This window comes from Mus pahari, chromosome 22 (genome assembly GCF_900095145.1).
Source record: "Mus pahari chromosome 22, PAHARI_EIJ_v1.1, whole genome shotgun sequence".
Classification (NCBI taxonomy): domain Eukaryota; kingdom Metazoa; phylum Chordata; class Mammalia; order Rodentia; family Muridae; genus Mus; species Mus pahari.
Genome location: NC_034611.1, coordinates 7072665 through 7093077, shown reverse-complemented (window position 1 = coordinate 7093077; position 20413 = coordinate 7072665). Strand labels below are relative to the sequence as shown.

Below are 20413 nucleotides of genomic sequence, written 5' to 3'. Positions count from 1 at the left end.
GGAAGAAAAATGACTCCCCATATCCTACAGCTCTTAATTTCCAATAAATTCTCAGCTGGGGTGGGCCTCAGGTACCCCTCATCTATCCATGATTCAGTGTTGCCAGGGTCTATCTTGAGCAGTGAGCCACAGCTCTGTGGGTTCATTTGAACATCTGCCCAACTTTTTATAAGTGTATACAGTGAACTGAAATCAATGTGTGAATCATGTTAGTCTTTGAAAAATTATGTATTTATTAAGAAATACAGTTGATTGTTTCCATTTCAAATAAGAACCAAGTAATTCAATGTCGTTGGTAGCATAGATCTTAATCAAGGATGGAGCGGTTGAGAGAAGGGAAATCCGCAATTAATTTGTACACTTTTTGAGACAAAGGAATTTGAAAACATTCCCTCCCCCTTGTAATCAAATAAGACTCTAAAGGGATATAAAGTGGATTTTCTTCTCATACCAAAGTAGGCTGTGCCCTACTTTTCTGTCATTGCAAAGTGTCGAATTGCATGAAAGATCCTTTTAGGTCCATGGATCCTTCCAGTCTAAACAGTTATGTTTGCCAAGGAGCCTTTTGATCAGAATCTGCTTTCTCTTTGTTGGTAGACTAGATGAATGTCCCTCTCAAGGACATTTCTTTAGCAGGTGCATGGTGATATTCTTCACAGCCAGCATGGTCTCTGTGCAGGTGGCTTTAATGAGCATCTCTGGCAGTAGAAATCCAAAACGCCCAGTGTCTCGAAGTTCAAAAGCAAATGCATAGGGTATTCCATTTTTATAAGCCCAATCCATTGAGTTACCAGAGCTTACATCTAAAAGTTAAAAAGAGTCACTTCACTAAGGAGTATGCATTAATTCACACACACACACACACACACACACACACACACACACACACACACACACAGTAGTAATAAGCAGATATTGAAAGACTATTCTAACAGTGTTCTTCAGCATCTGGCTCACGTAGCTTACAAATTACATGCGCTCTTGTCTTTGATCTGAGCCTTAGCGCTGCGCCAGTGTGATGACCACAAAGTTCCTCAACTGTCTTTCCCACAGCATTTATCTTCATCCTTACTCTGCTCGCTTTAACCACTGATGAGCAATCTACAGTGAGAAACCTCTGTTGTTCTTATTACTCAGTTCTTTCTTTCTAAGGTCTGGGAAATTGGAATTGTCTCCCAAAGCCCCCATATCTCCTCCTCTTCCTGTGTTCTCTCACTCCTGTTGAGCCTCTTCCTGCCTTCTGCCTTAAGTGTCCAGACCTCACCCTGCTTTCCAGTGGTTTTGTTTCACTTGTCCATGGGCGGTTATCTCATTAAAACTTCGCCCCAGATCTTCCCTGTGCCTTCCTCTGATGATCAACTTACCACCAGCTTTACTGACTTCAGCCCAGGGAAGGGCATCAGAGAGCATCCTTGTGGAGGAGGGGCCTGTGGTGTGCATTGTCCAATGTCTAGGCCACTTCACAGCCTGGCATTTACTGGATTTCCTAATTCGTAGCTTATCCCACTCCCCATTTTACTTCTGCTCCCAATTGGTTAAGCATCACCTCCTCTGATGACATTAGAACCCCAAGTTTTCCCTTTTAGCTCAGAAGAAGACATGCTGCTTGCTTCCTCCTTCCTTCCCTCCCTCCCTCTTTCACTTGCCTCCCTCCCTCCTTCTCTTCTTTCCTTTCTTCCCTCCCTCACCCCATCTTGATACCACGTGATACTGCCATCTCTATATTGTGAATATCTTCCAGGTCTTTGTGTCAGTCCTTATGTCTGCATTGGCTAAAATGCTCAACAATCCCTCTTCATAATATTCCCATACACCTCTGGTTACTATACTTTCCCCCCCTCTCCTTATTTTGTTTTGAGAACTCAAAGGATTGAAAGATGGCTGCACCCTCAAACATGTTTAGTCTGGTTCTTGTCTCTGCTTGTGTGGTAAACTTTGTTCTTGAAGGTCACCAATGACCCTATATCTAATCTCCTTTTTTGTTCTCCTTTCAGATACTACTTTTAGCCTCTCATAGCACTTAGCATAGCTAAGAGTCCATTCTGGTTACCTTCTCCTCTGGCTCCCGTGGCCTCACTTGCTGCAGCTCTTCAGGCACGAACTGAAAGCACAGTGTACTGACTGAAGGTGCCCTGCCTGTATGCCAGGTACCCACGTCCACCTGCCGCATGCCTTCCCTGCACCTCACACTCCCTTAGAAAAAGATAATGCCAACACCTGCTACATAAGGGTTGCTTTAAAATTAAATAATAAATCACTTGAAAACATTTTGGATGTGCTATTATTACTTTATTTATTTCCACCCCAAAGTTCCTAGTATATAGAGTTTAGAATTAAAAAGTTCCAAGGGGGAATAATTTATTAAATGAATTAATATTTCACAGAAAAATCTTGATGTACTTTCTTCCCTGAAATTTCTATGATCCAGTTTGCTATACACATACTCCTGCTATTAAATCTCCAGAACATACATGATCATTTACTCAAACAATATCACTTTTTAAAATGTACGTGTATGTGCATGTGCACATGTTTGTAAGCTAGTACATGTTCCTGTGTGCATGTGTGTGCCACAGCATACATTTGGAGACCAGAGTATAACCTCATTCATTGCCTTCCATCTTGTCAGTGTGGGGTTTATAGTTGCATATGCCAGAATGGCTGGCTCATGAACTGCTGGGGATTTCCAGTCTCTACCTTCCACCCTGTAGTGGGCATATTGGGATTGCAGATGCTTACAGCTGACTCTGGTTTTAATGTGATTCATGAGGTTTAAACTCTGGTCCTCACACTTGGTACAGCAAACACTTTACCCCCTGAGCCCTGAGCCCTGAGCCTGAGCCCTGAACCCTGAGCACTAGCACTGAGCACAAAATATTGAACATTGAGCATTGAGCACTGAGCACTAAATGCTGAACACTGAGCACAAAATGCTGAACACTGAGCACTAAGCACTGAACACGGAACACTTAGCACTAAGTCCCCTCTATACTTTGTTTTTTGAGACAGGATTTCTATGTGTGGCCCTGGCTGTTCTGGAACTTGCTTTGTAGATCAGGCTGGCTTTGAACTCAGAGACTCACCTGCTTCTGTCTCCCAAGTGTTAGGATTAAAGGTATGTGCTGTCACCACCAGGCCTTTTAAACACAAACATACATACATATATACATACATACATACATACATACATACATACATACATACATACACACTACCACCACCACCACCACCACCACCACCACCACCACCAACACTACTAGCAACAACCACAAAACCTGACAGTCTGACTATTTAGTCCTAACCTATCCTGAAACTTGCTACACAGGCTAGACTATTCCAGAACTCATAAAGACCAAGATGGGCTTGTCAACTTCTTTCCTCTACCTCCAGAGTGCTAGATTCCAAGTGTGCACCATCATGCCTGGTAACAGTGTGCCTTTTAATACAGTTTCCTAGGACAAGTAGGATGGGCTCATTGTATGAAGAGCACAGCCGAGCAACGGCGTACCTCTCAGATTCTCTTGGCTTTGGCTAAGGACAGAAATTGTTCAATGTCTCTCTGGATAGAGTGCAAATAGAAGCCAAAGTCAGAGATAGCATGTGCCAAGCATTACCTCATGGTGATGTGGCAGGCTCATTTCTATGGTAACAGATTGTTCTCTGTAAATATAATACTGTGACTACGTCTTTGTACCAAAATGAAAAGGCTGGCAAGACTTAGACATTGACTTTAAAATTTCAATATAGGTATTACATTGGCATCAGTTGGTATGTGGTGTCTTGTAAATATTACTTTCTCTTTCAAGATAACTATTAAAGAGTGGTTCTATAGCCAGGCAATGCAGCTGGGGCTGGGGCAGGGGGATGATAAATTTAAGGTAAGCTTTGGCTATCTATTAAGACCATATCAGAAAGGAAGGGAGAGCGAGTAGGAGGGTCAGCTGAAGAGTGAGTCAGAGAGAAAAGTGACAGGGGGGAGAGGATTGGAGGAAAAGGGGGCATAAGTGGAAAGATAGAGGAGAAAAGAGAAGCCATCTTAAAAGGTCAACATGGACCAACAATCAAGAGCTGTGGAATCAACCTATGGACACTGTGTCCTTCTCACTTTCAGCATAAACTTATTTGATTCGTTAACGAACAGTTCACCTTTGTGGAATAAATGAGAAGTAGGACAGCAAGACTATGTAAAGAAACCAAAGAGAAGTTTGGCCTTATGAAGGAACATAATCAGATACCAGTGCATACACACGGACGGACATACAGTGTGTGATTGCATGCACATGCAGACATTTATACATGCTTGACTGTTCACTACATTTTCCCAGTAACAATAAATTGTAGAATCTGGAAGGTCACGAGGAATGACATAATCCAATTACTCAAGTTGCATTTGAAGAAATTAAAAACCAGAGTTAATCGATACCCTGGCCAGGACATCACATCTGGCAGGCTCGGGAACTGACCTTACAGTATCCAAGTTCTTTCCATATACTAGTTCCTTTTGATTTTACATAAAAGAAATACTTTAAAATCAATTTTCAAGAGAAAATTGAAATGAAGATGCTGGGTACGGAATGGCATTTCATAGCAGGAATGGCGGAGGGAAGGGACAAAGGGAAGCTGTAGGCTAGCTGAAACATTTACTTCATTATCTCCCTGAGGCCATTTCCACACTTAAGTACTTACAAATTGCTTAAGGGGTCCATTTGGGTACTTTCCACTGTCAAGGGATCTCAATTCAACTTGCAGTCATTACCGCTTGCTTAGCTTGTTCTCTGCTCAGCGCAGGTTTAAATTGGTACAGTGATTTCTGTCAAGCTGTGGGAACTAAACAGGCACCAATCCTCCCATCTTCTTTGGCTAATCTTATAGTCATGAATTTTGCCTTATCAAGAACACACGTTGCTTCATAAAGGGAAGTCATGGCACAATTCTAATATGACACGCACAGGAAACTTACACAGTGTTTGGGAGGCGGGACCATGTCTATATCGGATCCCATGTAACGACCGAAGTGCCTTCACAGCTTTGTGAGCTGCAAATTCCTGTATGGGCAAAATGGAGAAACTGTGTCATTCATACTGCTGCACTGAAACTTCTAGAGACACTGGCCTATTGTTTGAGCATTATTGGTGGTCGTGTCAACAGAGAGAGCAAAGATGGCTTGTAAGTTATCAGCTATATTTATTAACGATAGTTTATGGTGTTATCATTTTGCAACATACTTTACTTATTATTTTTAAAGTGCTGACGACCAAAGCAACTGTTATATCACATTTTTAATTTGGTTGAGCCTCACACAAGCCAGTGATAAACAGCAGTTCTATTTTGTGGATAGGAAAGGAAAGGTTCAATGAACTTTAAAGGAATATCCTGGGGTCACACAGCAAAGCATGGGCAAGCAAGGACATGTGCTCACAGTTCCTGAACTTGCTTGTTTGTTCCATGCTCTGCCCTTTAGTTCAGATGCACTTATTTCTGTGTACTACAAACGAGTTGGCAGGGCCATGATAGTGTCAATCTAATCTCTAATTCATATCCTATCCTTAGTGGCATGTCTGTGTATGTAACAGGTACTTAACATTTCTCATAGGAATGTTGAAGAGACACAGTCTGTAAGACGATTCAGACAACCATATTGAGCCACATGTATTTCAATAGGTATATACAGATGTTTCTGGATCAATTAAGAAACCACTAAGGAAGATCGACTCCCTTTATGCTGTGTGTTTGTTCCCACTGGGAACAAGAACATCAAGTTAATGATGCTTCCTGGCTTCCGAGGCTACAGAGCCTCTCATGAAACTAATTCAAGCTGCTGCTGAGATGGGGAAAGTCCAAGGTGGCATTGTTCCTGTTCAATGCCAAAAGTCAGGGGAAGACAACAACAACAATAACACACACACACACACACACACACACACACACACACACACACACACACATACCTCTCAACATGGTCAAAATCCTCAATGGTGGATATTCAAACAAAGTAATTGTTCAACCTTTGCAGATGATATCAGAGGAGCTGCTTTAGCAAGGGTTAGACAGGTATTGGATGACAAATGAGAGGGAAAAAAGCACGCTGAAACCAGCACACAGCTCTCCAATTTCAATTTGCTCGTGAATAATTTAATACTTCGTTTGAAGCACCCTGGGGACACGATGGTGTGTGTGGAGGACTGAGCCCCACATTGCTGTCCTTGTTAAGCTCATGAACGCTTGTGTCACTGTCTGCCGAAATTGCCATCTTTTGTGGCTATTCCAGCACAGACCTCCAGGCACTGGCAGACCACTTAATGCTGATCTTGCTGATGGCAATGTTCTTACGAGAGCCAATAGGAAAGAAATGTAAACATTGTCATGAGGACCCTATGGGAAATTTTCAGCATTATCTCCAGTAGCCTTGGCAACATTCTATGATGACAAATGCAGATGTTTCTGCATTTAGAACATCACTGTATTTTGCTGGTCGGGAGGCTCCTGCTTTCATTGGTTTTGATGACTATGAAAAATGAATTGGCAAACAAAGCATCCCTTCGCTTATTTAGGCAAGGTATGTGCACAATCTTCACTGTTCTAAAGCATTAGCATACAAAGTAATGGAATTCATTGTGGATTTTCTAAGCACATGTCATAACTTTCTTATAATTCACCCCTTCTCTGTCTCCTCCCTCCATATACACCCCGTTTCTACTCTTATGCCACGTGTATTGCATTACCTTCTCGTTCCCCTTAACCCCTCCCCTACGGTCTCTTCTTCCCTTTTCATGGTCCTCTTCACGTTTCATGGCAGATATACATGCCCCTACTCACCCTCACCCCATGTCTCCCTGAAAGATTTTAGTTTGAGGTATTTCATGTAAGAGAAACCAGGAGGTGTTTGTCTTTCCGAGTGGCCTATTTTGTGCCAGAATGATTTTTAGCTTTACCCATTTTTTTTTCCCCCTGCAAATGTTATAAGTTTTCTTTATAGATGAATACATTTCCATTTTGTGCATGGACCACATTTTCTTCATTCATCCGTTGGTGGGTGTCTAAGCTGGTTCCATTTCCTAGCTCTTGTGAGTAGAGCAGTAGGGAACACGAATGGTGACTTAGGCTTTTGGGTATGTAACCAAGAACTGTGTAGCTGCCTGTTGAGGTAGGTCTATTTTTAGTTTTGGGGGGAACCTCCACATTGGCTTCTAAAGTGGCTTTGCCAGTTTATGGCTCCGCCAATAGTGTACGTGGGTTAGTCTTTGCCATATTATCGCCAGCATATACTGTTGGTGTTCTTGTTGATAGTCGCTCTGACTGCAGTGAGATAGGCTCTCCAGGCAACTTCAATTTGCAGTTTTCTGATGTTAACACTTTCTCATATATCTATTGGCCACTTATTATTTTTTCTTTTTGGAAACATTCAATTGATTAGCCACTTATTTATGTGGATATTTCTTTTAGAGGTACTTGGGGTTTGTAGGTCTTCACATACCCTAGACATTAGTTCCAAATTGATACATAATTGGCAAAGATGTTTTCTCGGTTCTGTTGGCCCCTTCACTCTGCTGACTGTTTCCTTTGCCGTGTAGGTGTAGAATGTTTCTGAGTTCATGTATCTGCCTTAGCAGGTTTGGAGGTTACTTCCTGTGCTGCCGGGGTCTTTCCAGATAACCCTTGTCTATGTCTTAAAGTGATATACCCATGATTTCCTCTAGCAATTTCACGACCTTACATTTTGCCCTTTGATCCATTTTGGATTTACTTTTGGGCAGTACAGAAGATTTGGGTGTGGCAATTTTATTCTTCTACACATGGTTATTCTGATTTCCCTGTCCAATATGTTGAGGGGGCTGTATTCATGCCAGAGAATGTTTTTGAAACCTTTAAAAACAACTATGTTGCTTGCGTAGCTTCACAGCTTCTATTGCTGTGAAGAGACACTGTGGCCATAGCAACTCTTATAAAGGAAAACATTTCCTTGGGGCTGGCTTACAGGTTCAGAGGTTTAGTCCATTATCATCATGGCAGGAAGCATGGCAGCATCCCGGCAGGCATGGTGCTGGAGAGGCTTTAAAGCAGAGTTCTACATCCTGATCCTTAGCTAGTAGGAAGAGAGAGTGAGCCACTGGGCCTGGCTTGAGCTTCTGAAACCTCAAAGATTCTAACACAGCTCATTCAATAAGACTACACCTCCTAATAGTGTCTTTCCCTATGAGCCTGTGGGGAATATTTTCATGCAAATCACCGCGTGTGTATTCTTTCTTTCTTTCTTTTACTTTTTTTTTGTTTTGTTTTTTTGTTTGTTTTTTTTTTGGGACAGGGTTTTTCTGCATAGCCCTGACTGTCCTGGAACTCACTTTGTAGACCAGGCTGGCCTCAAACTCAGAAATCCGCCTGCCTCTGCCTCCTGAGTGCTGGGATTAAAGGCATGCGCCACAATGCTCGGCTTTTTTTTTTTTTTTTTTTACTTTTTACTTTTACTTATTTTTCTCTATCTGTCTATGCCTCTTCTGTCATAGTGGCTCTGTAATATAACTTGATTCTTGATGGCCCCTAGCATTATTTTTTCTGCTTTGGATATTTTGATTTTTTTTTGTCCTTAGATACAAATTTTAGGGTTTCCTTTTCTACTTCTTTGATCACTGTTATTAGACATTTAAAATAATTTAAAGTTTTAAATTTTTTTTTGTTTTATGTGTATGAGTATTTCTGCAAGTATGCATGTGCATCATATATATGCCTGGTACCTGTTGCAGCCAGAAGAGGGCACCAGATCCTCCTGGTACTGGAGTTAAAGACGGTTATGAACTACCATGTGGGTACTGGGAATTGAACCCAGGTTCTCTGGAAGAGCCATCTCTCTAGCCCCATGTTCCTGGAATTTTGATGAGGATTGTATTAACTCTGTAGATCACGTTTGCCAATATAGGCATTTTTATAACTTTAATTCTACCCCTCCTTGAGCATGAGAAACTTCTGGCTCCTTGTGTCTTCTTCAATAGAAGAAGCAAGGTTAAACAAAAGGGAAAGGAAGATTAGTGGAGAAACAAATTAAAACAACAACAACAACAACAACGATTTCTCAAGAAAGAAGAAGCTCAAATGGAGACACGGATCCATTTATAGAGGGAGAGGAGTTAAAAGAGAAAAGATTTAATTTTAAAATAGAGGTGAGTATGATAAAGTAAAAATATGACTTAAGGGTATATAGTAAGAAGAAAAGGGGTCCAGGACACAGATGAGAGAAGAGAACAGCATGAAATGGTTTCTCTGGAGTGAAGAAATATATAAGTAAGATTAGATGATTTTGTGAAGGAGATCAAACATAAAAAGAAAGCATTGACAGTAAACATGCTGCTAAAAGGTGTGTGTTTAAAGAGAGTCAAGGGTAGAAAAACGAAGCTCAGGGCTGCAGACCAGAGGACCAGAGGACCACAGGTCCTGGCTAGAGGACCTTGTGTGTTCTTATCCCTTTGAGCATCTTGCTAGTGTAGAGTGTGTGTTGGAAAAGTGTGTGGTGTCCTCCTGTCTGTGTGCACTTATGTTTGTGTGCTGTGTGCTGGGCGGACTTCTTTCCCTCATGACATTCCCTCACCATAGGACCCACTGGGGTACCTAATATTGTTGCTTTCAGAGTTTCTCTGAAGTGCATTGGGAGGGACAGAAGGAAGCGACCACAGCAGTCTGTTACGCGGAGGGTCCTTCGAGAGGTTTGTCTTTGGATTTTTAAGCTCTCCTAAATATCAACACTGTATTTGGAGGAGTCCAGCTCTCAGTATTAAGGCACACCTCGGAAACTTTAGCATGTGGGATTCTAGATGTGAGATGCAAATAGGGAAGGTTGATCATAATTATTCTCAGTGGATGTGATTTGTCACTGGGTGGGGGGGGTGTCTTTGCTTCCCCCAGCTCCCTCCCCCCACCCCGCCTTAGCAGACCCTCTTGCAACCTGCACATTTTTTTGCATCGTTTGAGTTTCTGTTCCACAATGGTCTCCCAGGTGTTTCTCTGACCCTGGGATAATGGCAAGTTAAATTCAGTCCCTTGATTTGGGATTGTTCCTGGTTCTCAGGCCTTTAGCTGGGTGGCTCAGTTTTAGGATGGTACCCAGTCACTGCCTGCTGAATCAGAGTCACAAAACGAATTTCTCTTAACTTGAGCGTACATTTCCACTGAAGCATCACTATATCATCAAAACCCACCACTGGATTTGAGGCTTGTGAGCCCCCCACATCCCCCACCCCTGGATCCACGCTAAGTCTCTTCACCTGGGTTGCCTGGCTTTCCTTCTGAATGAGGCTTCTATATGCTCCCATCGTATACCTACCCCTATCCTATCCCCACCCCATCCTATCCACACCCTTCACCCCTACTGGAAGCATGTTTATCTCGGTATCTTCCTTTTCACTGTGTCTCTATCCTCCTCTCTGGACTTACCCAGTATATTATAATGACCTGTGAGATTTTTAAAGCTCTTCTTCTCTCTACAGTAGAGTCTACTGTCTTTAGTTTGACTCTGACTAGGTCACACAGCGGCAGCTTCCGGGCTGCCATTTTACCCGGAAGTCTGGTTCTAACCTCTTTGTGCTCACTGTGTTTCTGGTGTTCCGGTGCAGACCCTATGACGGTAAGAGATTTGGATATATTCTATTCACAGAGTGGGCGTTTCACATTTCTCCGCAGGTATGTTCTTCAGGGCGGCACAGTTAGATATAAGACACTGCCTTTCCCAGTCATTTCTTCAATTGTCCAGAAGAACATTTGTGGGCCCTCAGCTAAGCAAGAAGCACGTTTTTATTGAAATATTTCCATATTTAAAGTAGTTTAATGATGACTTTAAAAGTTAGCAGAAGTTGTTAAATATTTGTAGAATATTTTAAAGAATTTTAATAGGATGTAATGATTTCTGATTAACATTCAGGGACTGCTTGGTTTCTGAAAATTTTTCTTCTTAGTTTTAGTGATTTAATTTATGTTTAATCCATTTCACATTTTTCTCTCCCTCTCCCTCCCCTATTCCATATATCTTTGTATTATAAGTATATGTGAACTATGTGATGGTGCATGTGCGTCTGTGTGTGTATGTGTGTATTTGGGTGTATTTGTGTGTGTGTGTGTGTGTGTGTGTGTGTGTTTGAGGCCAGAGTAGGCACATGTTGGGATTTTCTTCTATTATGTCTCTCCTTGAGCTGAGCTGGGAATTCAGTTGTTTTTATTTAATTATTTATTTTGACTAGGCTGGTAGTCAGCATGATCAACAGGTTTCATATTTCTGTCCCCCAAAGTGTTGGAATTATAGATGTATATAAGAACATACCTGACATGCTAATTGAGTATGAGGGATGTGAACTCAGGTCTTCACATTTGTACTATAAGTACCTTGACCTCCAAACCATCATCTTGACAGACTTCACCCCAGATTTTCAAACAGTGTCACTCTTGACTTGTAGATTAACTGGTGAATTGCTGTTGCGTGCAGTTCTGGGCATTTCAGCATGTTAATAGCATGCTTGGTCTCTACTCCATAGATGACAATTGCATCTCTCATCCCTATGGTAGCAGTCTAAGAAGAGGAGTTGAATTATGAATGGGCAGAGATCTGGTTCACTATGCCATGTAAAGGGAGACCTGTAATACCCCTAGACAATGGAGTCTGAAGTCATCTGGTTTGGTGACCATAAGGCAGTGCTGGGAGGAGACATGGAAGTCTGTGCCTCCTGTCTCTGCTGAGCCTTGCATTATCTGTTAGCTATTCCCAGGCTGTGTGTTTTATACATCAGTAACAGTGAGTGGAGCATTTTTCTGGATCTGTGAGATGTTCTAGTAAATTATAGATAAGGGGGAGGGTGGGTATTGTGAACCTTGGACTCCTTAGTTACACAAAAGTGTCAAAATCCACTGCTTGATGGATGTTGGTATCTGGAGTGGATGACATCTCATGGGACTGCAGTCTTAACTTGGAGTCTGATGGTTACTCTGGGCAGTTAGTGTCAGAACTGAACTGAATTGGTCACTTGGTTGGTGTTAGAGAAATGATGTTGAAAAAGGCTCTGCGCATTTAGTGTCAGGAGTCGAAGAAGAAAAAAAAACAGCCACAAATGTTAAGTTTATAGGTCAATAAATGATCACAAATTGAACACATGCCTATAACCCTTCAGGCCAAGGAATAGACTAACAGCAATAGCCCAGAACTTCCTGTGCTTTTAGGGAGTCACCCTCCCTCTTTCTCCCAAAGACACTTGCTATTTTTGACTAATACTATTTGTTAGTTTTCCTTCATTTTGAACTTTATAGGCCTTCTGATGCTATAGGCTCTAAAATGGCTCCTTAGTGGTGAATTATGCCCTGTAGGGAGCAGCTTGTTACACTTGTGAGATAAAGAGAGAGAATCTTGTCTTTTCTCCTTTATGCAATCTAGCCCCAGAAGTCTGTTTGTCCTTAGTACTAAAGTGTCAGCTGTGCACCAAGAGACTTAGCATTAAGCAAACAGTACTTATAAATTAAAACTTGCTTTTAATTAATGAGCCAGACTATAATTTATGAATGATTATTGGCTCAATAAAGTTAATTACAGCCCTGCATATATGACCAAGGCTATAATATTAATCAAATTCACCCGACCTTTTCTGTATAACCCATGATAAGAATGTAAAATCAGTTTGAAATGATTGCATTTGGGAAGCAGAATAGCAGTTATAAGCAACAATGGTGGAGCTAGACTTGGGGATGGTTTTGACTACAACCCTGAGAGTTCTTCATCTAGTTGTTTAATTTTCCTGAGACTCAATTTCCTCATCTGTAAGATGGGGCTAAGAAAATTTATAAAGAATAAATGAGTTAGTTAATATAGAATACTTGAATAAACATGTTTGCTACTACCACTAAGAATCACAGCCTTAGGAAGAAAAGCATGAGGCCTAATGCACACATACAAGAGCACATACTTACCACACAGCTAAAATTGGGGATTGTTGCATATTTGTAAGAATAGGGATATAGCAACATCTGAGCATAGGCATGAAAAGACAGGTACGCCCTAATGCGCTTTCTGTGTTTTCGAAGGAAGTTAGCTACAGCCTTCACTTCCGGTTCAGATTCTGGGAAAGGACCATAGTATGTATCATCACAAGGATGTGAAGAGGCTCCTTCATCTACAAGTCAGAAAAGAAAACAGCATGAGCGGTCAGGCAGGGAAGAAGCCAGAAAGACAAACAAGCATTGTTCAACTGGGTCTTTTCTTATTTCTTTTAAAAACTGGTATTATTGAATAAGTAATCCAATTTCTCATTTATAGAAATCAATAATGAAAATTCTGAGCACATTCAAGCCTGCACTGTAGGAGGGCCTGAGTGGGTGTTGGCACTGGTTGTTTAAGACTTTGAGGAACACTTTGAATGAACATCTCTCTTAGTTGTTAGTTCTTGTGCTGGAGAAAGAATTCTGTGCAATCCCCTACAGAAGGCTCTCATTTATATGCTCCACAACACCTGCACTTTCTTTTTCATAACAATGAACAGACGTGTAATTAGTGCTCAATATTTACTCACTTACCATTCACCAGTGTTTACACTGTTCTCAAAGCCTGGGATACAATGGAAACAACACAGAGAAAAAAGTCTGCGCCCTGTTAGAACCCACATTCTGTCAGGAGTCTCTGCTAACTCTTACCTCTTGCTGGCTGGCGCCCCAGCTTCTTGAACAGTATCTGAGAAGTGTTCTACAAACGCTTACTGACAAACTCAGTATCCAAGCAAAAGAAAAGGGCAGATGCTTGAAAAAGTGTCTGCTAATATGCAAATACTGATAGATTATGAAGACAGGGAAGAGCACAGGTCTACGCAAAATCTATTATATTTACAGATCAGAGAAGTCCACGCCGATTTATAAAGACCTAGGGCACTTCTTATCTTGGGCATCCACTTGTGTTAAGAAAAAAAAATCCTTTAAATTAAATTTTATTTATTTTTCTTTTGAGGCAGGATCTCATGTGACTCAGGCTGGTGTCCCTCAGCCTCCTTGGGTACCAGGATTATAGATGTGAGCTACTATGTTTGACTCAAATTTTAATTTCTTAACATTTTTTTTTCAGTAACTATTTTGTATAGATCTATTAAGAAGGCTATACACAACTAAGAAGCACTATGACAACCACAACACATTGATGTTCTAAGAAATCTTGGCTACAATCATATTTTGTGCATTTATTTTATAGTGTTGGCCATTGTGACTCACCTACTTACAGAAAACAAAACTAGCCTCATAACTCATTGTCCAACTCATTGTCCAACTCAGGGCTTAACTCAGGACTCAACCCATGGCTTAACTTGTGGTTTGAATGAATATGGTTGAACCTATAAGCAAGTTGGTTTGAAGCCTTCACAGAAGGCAAAAGAAAGGGATAAAAGGCTAGAAAAATGAGATAGAAATAAAAGAAAATGAGAAGTAGAATGAATATCAACGTGATTAATAAGGGACCTAGAAGGACAGAAAAAAAATAACATTTGAAGAACTGGTAATTAAATTTCTCCACAATGAAGGGGAAAAAAATCAAACAAACGTTACTCACCAAACAGAAGACATAAGAGGGAAAATATCAGCACATGGACACAGTAATGTCTAAAGAAAGAAAGAAATTCCAGAGGAAAAGATGGACTGTTTAGAAAGAGCAAGAGTCAAATTAACATTTGACTTTTTAAATATTCATTTTTATTTTTTTCCTGTGTCTTTGTGTGCATGTGTGCACTTGTGCACGTGTACAAGTGTGTGTGTGTGTGTGTGTGTGTGTGTTATGTGTGTGTACCAAGTTCATGCCTGGTACCAGAGAAGGACACAAAGGGTATCAGATCCCCTTCATTGCCGTGAGCAACCGTGTGGGTGCTGGGAACTAAACTTGGGTCCCCTGTTGCAACAGCAAGTGCTCTTAAGCACTCAGCCATCTCCCCAGCTTTGATGTCTCAGTTTTTAACAGTAGTATTGGAAGTTTTGTATACAACATGTCTATGTTTTTCTTTCAGTGCTTGCATCAGGTCCAGAGCCTTGTAAGTACCCCACCCTGAGCGATGTCCATAGCCTTGTTTTTGGACAGGGTTCTACCATGTAATCCAGCTTGTTTTCAAAACCTTGATCCTCCTGCCTCCTCCCTAAGGATTGTACCAACTCATTTGACTTTACAATTCTTTTTCTTTTTAAAAGAAATTTGAATCTTGACTTTTTTTTTTTTCAATCTAACTGTATTGTACTCTGATACACTTTGAAAAATTCCTGGAGGAAATGTTTTAACAAAATGATACAATAAAAGTTATTTTAAAAAAGGGTACAATTTAGTTTTAAAGCTAATTACAGAGCTGAATTTCTAGCACTAATTGTAGAATGTTTCACATTATTCCAAAAGTGTTACTTCATTAATGTGAGTAGCTAATTTATACTAGTTAAAAATTAAAAAAAAAATCAAATAGAAAATAAGAAAAATTTCTGAAACATTCCAGGAAATGCAAACTGGTGGAGCACGGAGCATGGGGATCAAAGGGTGTAAGAGTATGCTGAAATCTTGTACCCTTTTTTTTTTTTTCCCTTTTTCTATTAGCATGTATTATACATAATAATGGATTTTATTCTGACATTTCCTTATATGAATATACCTTGATTCTATTGGTCCTCAAGTACCTCTCTTGTCTCCCCCTCTCTCATGCGGATCCTATTTGTCTTCCCAGCTCCAACTTAGTTTCCTTCTACGTCTATGCTTTCTTTCTTTCTTTTTTCTTTCCTTCTTTTGTTTGTGTGAACCAGTAAGTTTAATTAAAATTACATGCAGGAGCACGGACAACCTATAAACCACCAAAGAAAATGCTTCTGCCTCCCTGAGCAACCACTAACTGCTTATATTGCCCATCAACTTCAGGAATGGCTGTAGCTTGGTGAATCCCCTCTCCCTAACTACATTAACTGCCAGTGCTGTCTTAGCCCTGAGACTCCTTGAGTTGAGAGGTCTAGAACCTCCTCCATCCATCCCCACGAAAGATGCTGATAGCCCAAGAAGACTGTTCTCTCTCTCTCTAAAAGAAGACAATATAGATGCTGATTAAATTTAGAAATTGCTGTTGAAAGACCCAAGTTTGGGGTGTGTGGGAATAACAGAGGAAAAATAGAACACACATTGACAACTAACAAGTCATTGTGAAATGTTTACCAGAAAGTACTGAAGGAGAAAAAGTAAACAGTAGAGAACAGGGCAGGAGTAAGATAGCAGAAACAAGTCTTAGGGTAGCATTGATTACAAGAATATTTTCCTGCAGTGCCTTGTGTTCTCATGCTAATTATGTTACCCAAAAACCCGTTTGCAGTGTCCTGCACATAGGACTAAAGGAAACCTGTCCCCAGTTGGTTTTTGACTGATCAGTAAAGTTACTGGCAGCCAATCGCTGGGCAGGGAGATAGAGGCAGGACTTTTAGAATTCTGGGGGAAGGGACCAAAGAAGGAAGAGGGGATTCTGTTATGACCAGGGCATAGGAGACAGGCCAGGCCTGAAAGGTGCAGGGGGGAGAGACAGCCAACGTGTAGCTTCAAGGGGAAAGCTGCCCAGCAGGGTCTAGGGCAGCAAAGTTAAAATATAAATTCAGTAAGTAGTAACTCAGGAATATCAAAGGGAGGGTGCATTAGCCACAAGGAGTTAGGAAGTGGCCCAGCCATTGAGCTGTTTTAGGTATTTAAAATATAAGTCTGTGTATGTGTGTCTTTCTTTCAGGAATCCAGAACACTGGGGCAGTAGCCAGAAGCACAGGAGATATAGAGTGGCTTAATATAATACCGCTTCATTTCCCTATAGAAAGTAAACCACAGCAATATCATTTCTACGTAACTAAGTTGTAGTAGGATTACAGCAGCTTCCTGACTCCTAGGTTTCAATGTTACAAACTGGGTGGCTTACAGCAATAGAAACGATACTGTTGCTATCCTTGTGTTGTAAAATCAACAGAGCTGCCATCTCTTTGGATGTTCTAGGAAAGAATCCTTCCTTGCCATTTCCAGCCCCCCCCCCACCATACTTGATTTGTAACTGTGTTACTTCAGTTTCTGCCTCCTTCTTTATATGGTTTTTATTATGCTTTGAATATAAAATGTCTCCAGTAGACTCATATGTTGATCTTTTGATCCTGAGTTGGTGGTATTACTATTTTGGGAGGCTATGGGAATTTTAGGAAGAATTAGATCCTTGGGATATGTTGTCTCACTTTTCTACCCCACCTCTGCTTCTTGTGAACAATGAATAATGCTTCTTTACCATATACTCTTCTGGCCTAAGTGCACAGGGACAGGGACTATGAACTTGAACCCTCTGAAATCAAGAACAACAACAACAAAAATCCTCCTACCTTAAGTTGTTTATGGCATTGTGTTAAGGCATCATGTTACAGCACTGAGAAAGTCTTTCTGTGTGGCTCTGGGTGTGTGTCTTTTCCTCTCATCAGGTTTAGACCTCACTCTAGTATACAACACTCTAGTATACAACACTCTAGTATACAACACTCTAGTATACAAATACCCCAATTCCAAACATGTTTCTATAGAGAGGTATTGCAGGTTAACATGAATTTTGGAAGAGCATGTCACACTGCTGTAAAATGTCACAGTGTTGTAGTCCCCGAATTACTGATGCTAACTCTCAGTGGTTAATTGCCCTGCTTCTTGGAAGCCTCACTAAAGAGGCTTCAGTGCTGTGTACAGACAGTTTGCCTCTGCGTATTTTCCCACAGAAGCCCCCTCTCTTCCATGGGAAGCATCCCCCTGCAGCAAGCCCAGGGCTCCCTCCCCCTCTCTGGCCACTCTGAGGAAACCTAGCCCAGCACTAGAATGGCACTGCCCATAACTCCCCCTCCCTCAATGAAAACACCTGGAGGAGCCAGATGCTAGCTTGATTCTAGCCAGATGTTAGCTCTCCACTTCTGCGATGCCAGAATCTAGCCCTCCCTCTGATAAAGAGCCAAGCTCTCCAGGTGCCTGTCCTTGGGACCTTAAAGAAAGAACAAACTCAAAGAAGATTAAGGCCCCACGTTTAAATCTCGGAGAAAAGGTAATCAGGGGTCACAGACAGTTATGAGCGGCCATAAAAATAGTCCCTGATAACCCCACATAGGCACCCATTAACCCCCCTCCCAGCTTCAGTTCTGTCCCACCAAATGGTTACAGCCCTCCATTCCCCTTCACCCTGAGCATTCAAGGAATTCCTAACTATACTGTATAAACCCAATGCTTTCTGGACTCAGCATCGCATGCCAGCATCTACTCTGTGAGTTCGGGGAATATGATCCAAGTCAAGACTCGGAACAATAAAAAGACTCTTTTGCAAGGTGCAGAGGACTTTGCAATTCTTGGGCTTATCTGGGTTTCCCGTGGACTTAGGACATAACAACAGGAGGAAGAGCAGGTGGCAGTGAAGCTTATTCATGGTGGGGGAGGGGAGTGGAAAAGAAAAGGGGGAGACAGCGGGAAGGAGGGAGGGAGGGGGAGAGGGATGAAGACACACACACACACACACACACACACACACACACACACACACACACTAGCTAGAGATAAGATCCCTTCGAAGATCTATCTCCAGTGACCAGGTAGGTACTATGTTCTAAACTTCCCATTACTTTTCCAAAACTAGGTCTTTTGTAAACACAACCATAGAGACATTGTTCAAGAAGAGGAGACGGGAATAAACTAAATCAAAACCAACTTCAAGAATATAATACTGTACTTTTATTTTCATCATTATTTCTTATGAGGCTACTTCATAAAAATGAGATATGAATATTATCAAAACAATCCCTCACTATAATGTTATAAAGAAAATCTTAAGTATCTACAATCAAGAAAACTAGACCATGTTTATGAGCATGATGACAGTATTATAAAAGAGGCCAATTTCTGTCTTGCAAAATTCCAACAAAAATTTCACCATCAGGATTTTTTGAGAAAATAATAAACTCTAATGTAAAAGCATTTTTATTACTTTAGTTTTTTAAAATAAAATTTATTGAGATGTAACTTACATGATGTATGGCCATTAACCAACACTGCAGCCCAGATAAAGGACAAAGAATGGCCCTTCCTCTCTCCTTCCTTCCCTCCCTCCCTCCCTTCCTCCCTCCCTCCCTCCCCCTCTCTCTCTCTTCCTCCTCTTCCTTCTTTTTCCCTCCCCTCCTCTCCCTTCAGGACTGAGAACTGAACCCATGGCTCAGGGGCTCATACATGGTAGGTAGGTTCTCTGCTGCTGAGCCCCAAACCCTTAGCTTTTATTATTTTGTTTTTTTTTTTTTTTTTTTTTTTTGAGAAGGCATCCTGTTAAGTTACTCAGGCTAGCCTTGAACTTAAGGAGTCAAGGCTGAACTCTTGATAACACCTGCCCACCTCACATTCCCAAGTAGTTGGAATTACAGGGCTGTACCACCAGGCCTCAGCTTTCTTCTCCAAATGAGTAAAATTTTTCTGCTCTATTCCTTTGACTTTGGACATAAGCTTTGACATGAGGGTTATACACTTTTAATCTGTTGAGTAAAGTTTCATTATACTACCTTTGGGTAAAATTATATGATATGTTTACATGATGAGGTCCTCCTAAAAGAGCTTTATTCATATTGGCTTATAAATAATGGAATACTGTCACAAAATTAGCTGAAAATCATTTTAGTTCACTGGACTTAAAATTAGACAAGTAAATTGATTTTAATTTGCTGGCAAACTAAAATAGAAATCTCTCTTTCACTGTTAACTTATATTTTACCCATGTCTACATTTATATTTGCTAGATGTTTAAGATGCAATATCTATTACTTTCTCAGTTTCAAGTATCACTTCCAAATTCGTCACTAAAGTTACTTTTTAATGAAGAAATAATTTTGTATAAGTCCAGGTATTTGAAAGGATCATTTTAAATTAAGAATTTAAAGGAGAAAACAGGGTAAAAAAATAGTCCAATGTAGCTGGTGAGATGGATCAGTGGTTAGAGGCATTTATACATAGACTTGGTAATCTAACTCTAATTAAAAATATATAGTTTTAGAGTATGGAGAGATGGCTCAGTTGTAAAGAACACTGACTGCTCTTCTAAAGGAACCAGTTCAAGTCCCAGCACCACAAAGTGGTTATAACCATCTGTAACTTTAATTCCAGGGGCCTGAGGCCATCTTCTATTATCTGAAGTCACCAGGCACATATATAGTACATAGACATACATGCAGGCAAAATACCCACATACATAAAATAAAATTTAAAAGTAAGTATAATAGTTTTACAATTTTTCCTTTATCACCTTTCTTTCTTTCTATTAATTTCTTTCTTTCTTTCTTTCTTTCTTTCTTTCTTTCTTTCTTTCTTTCTTTCTTTCTTTCTTTCCTTCCTTCCTTCCTTCCTTCCTTCCTTCCTTCCTTTCTTTGTTTCCTTCCT

At 40.7% G+C, this 20413-nt stretch overlaps 1 protein-coding gene across 1 annotated transcript in view; it reads right to left on the bottom strand.

Annotated features, from left to right (window-relative positions):
- Positions 1-215: 215 nt before the first annotated feature.
- Cpa6 (carboxypeptidase A6) overlaps positions 216-20413 on the bottom strand; it is a 339381-nt gene continuing 319183 nt past the window's right edge. Inside the window, exons 9-11 of the mRNA XM_021222178.1 lie at positions 12931-13133; positions 4961-5045; positions 216-803 (exon numbers count right to left, since the gene is read on the bottom strand). Coding sequence (XP_021077837.1) covers positions 616-803; positions 4961-5045; positions 12931-13133 — 476 coding nt within the window. The 3' untranslated portion in view covers positions 216-615. The remainder of the gene's footprint in view (positions 804-4960; positions 5046-12930; positions 13134-20413) is intronic.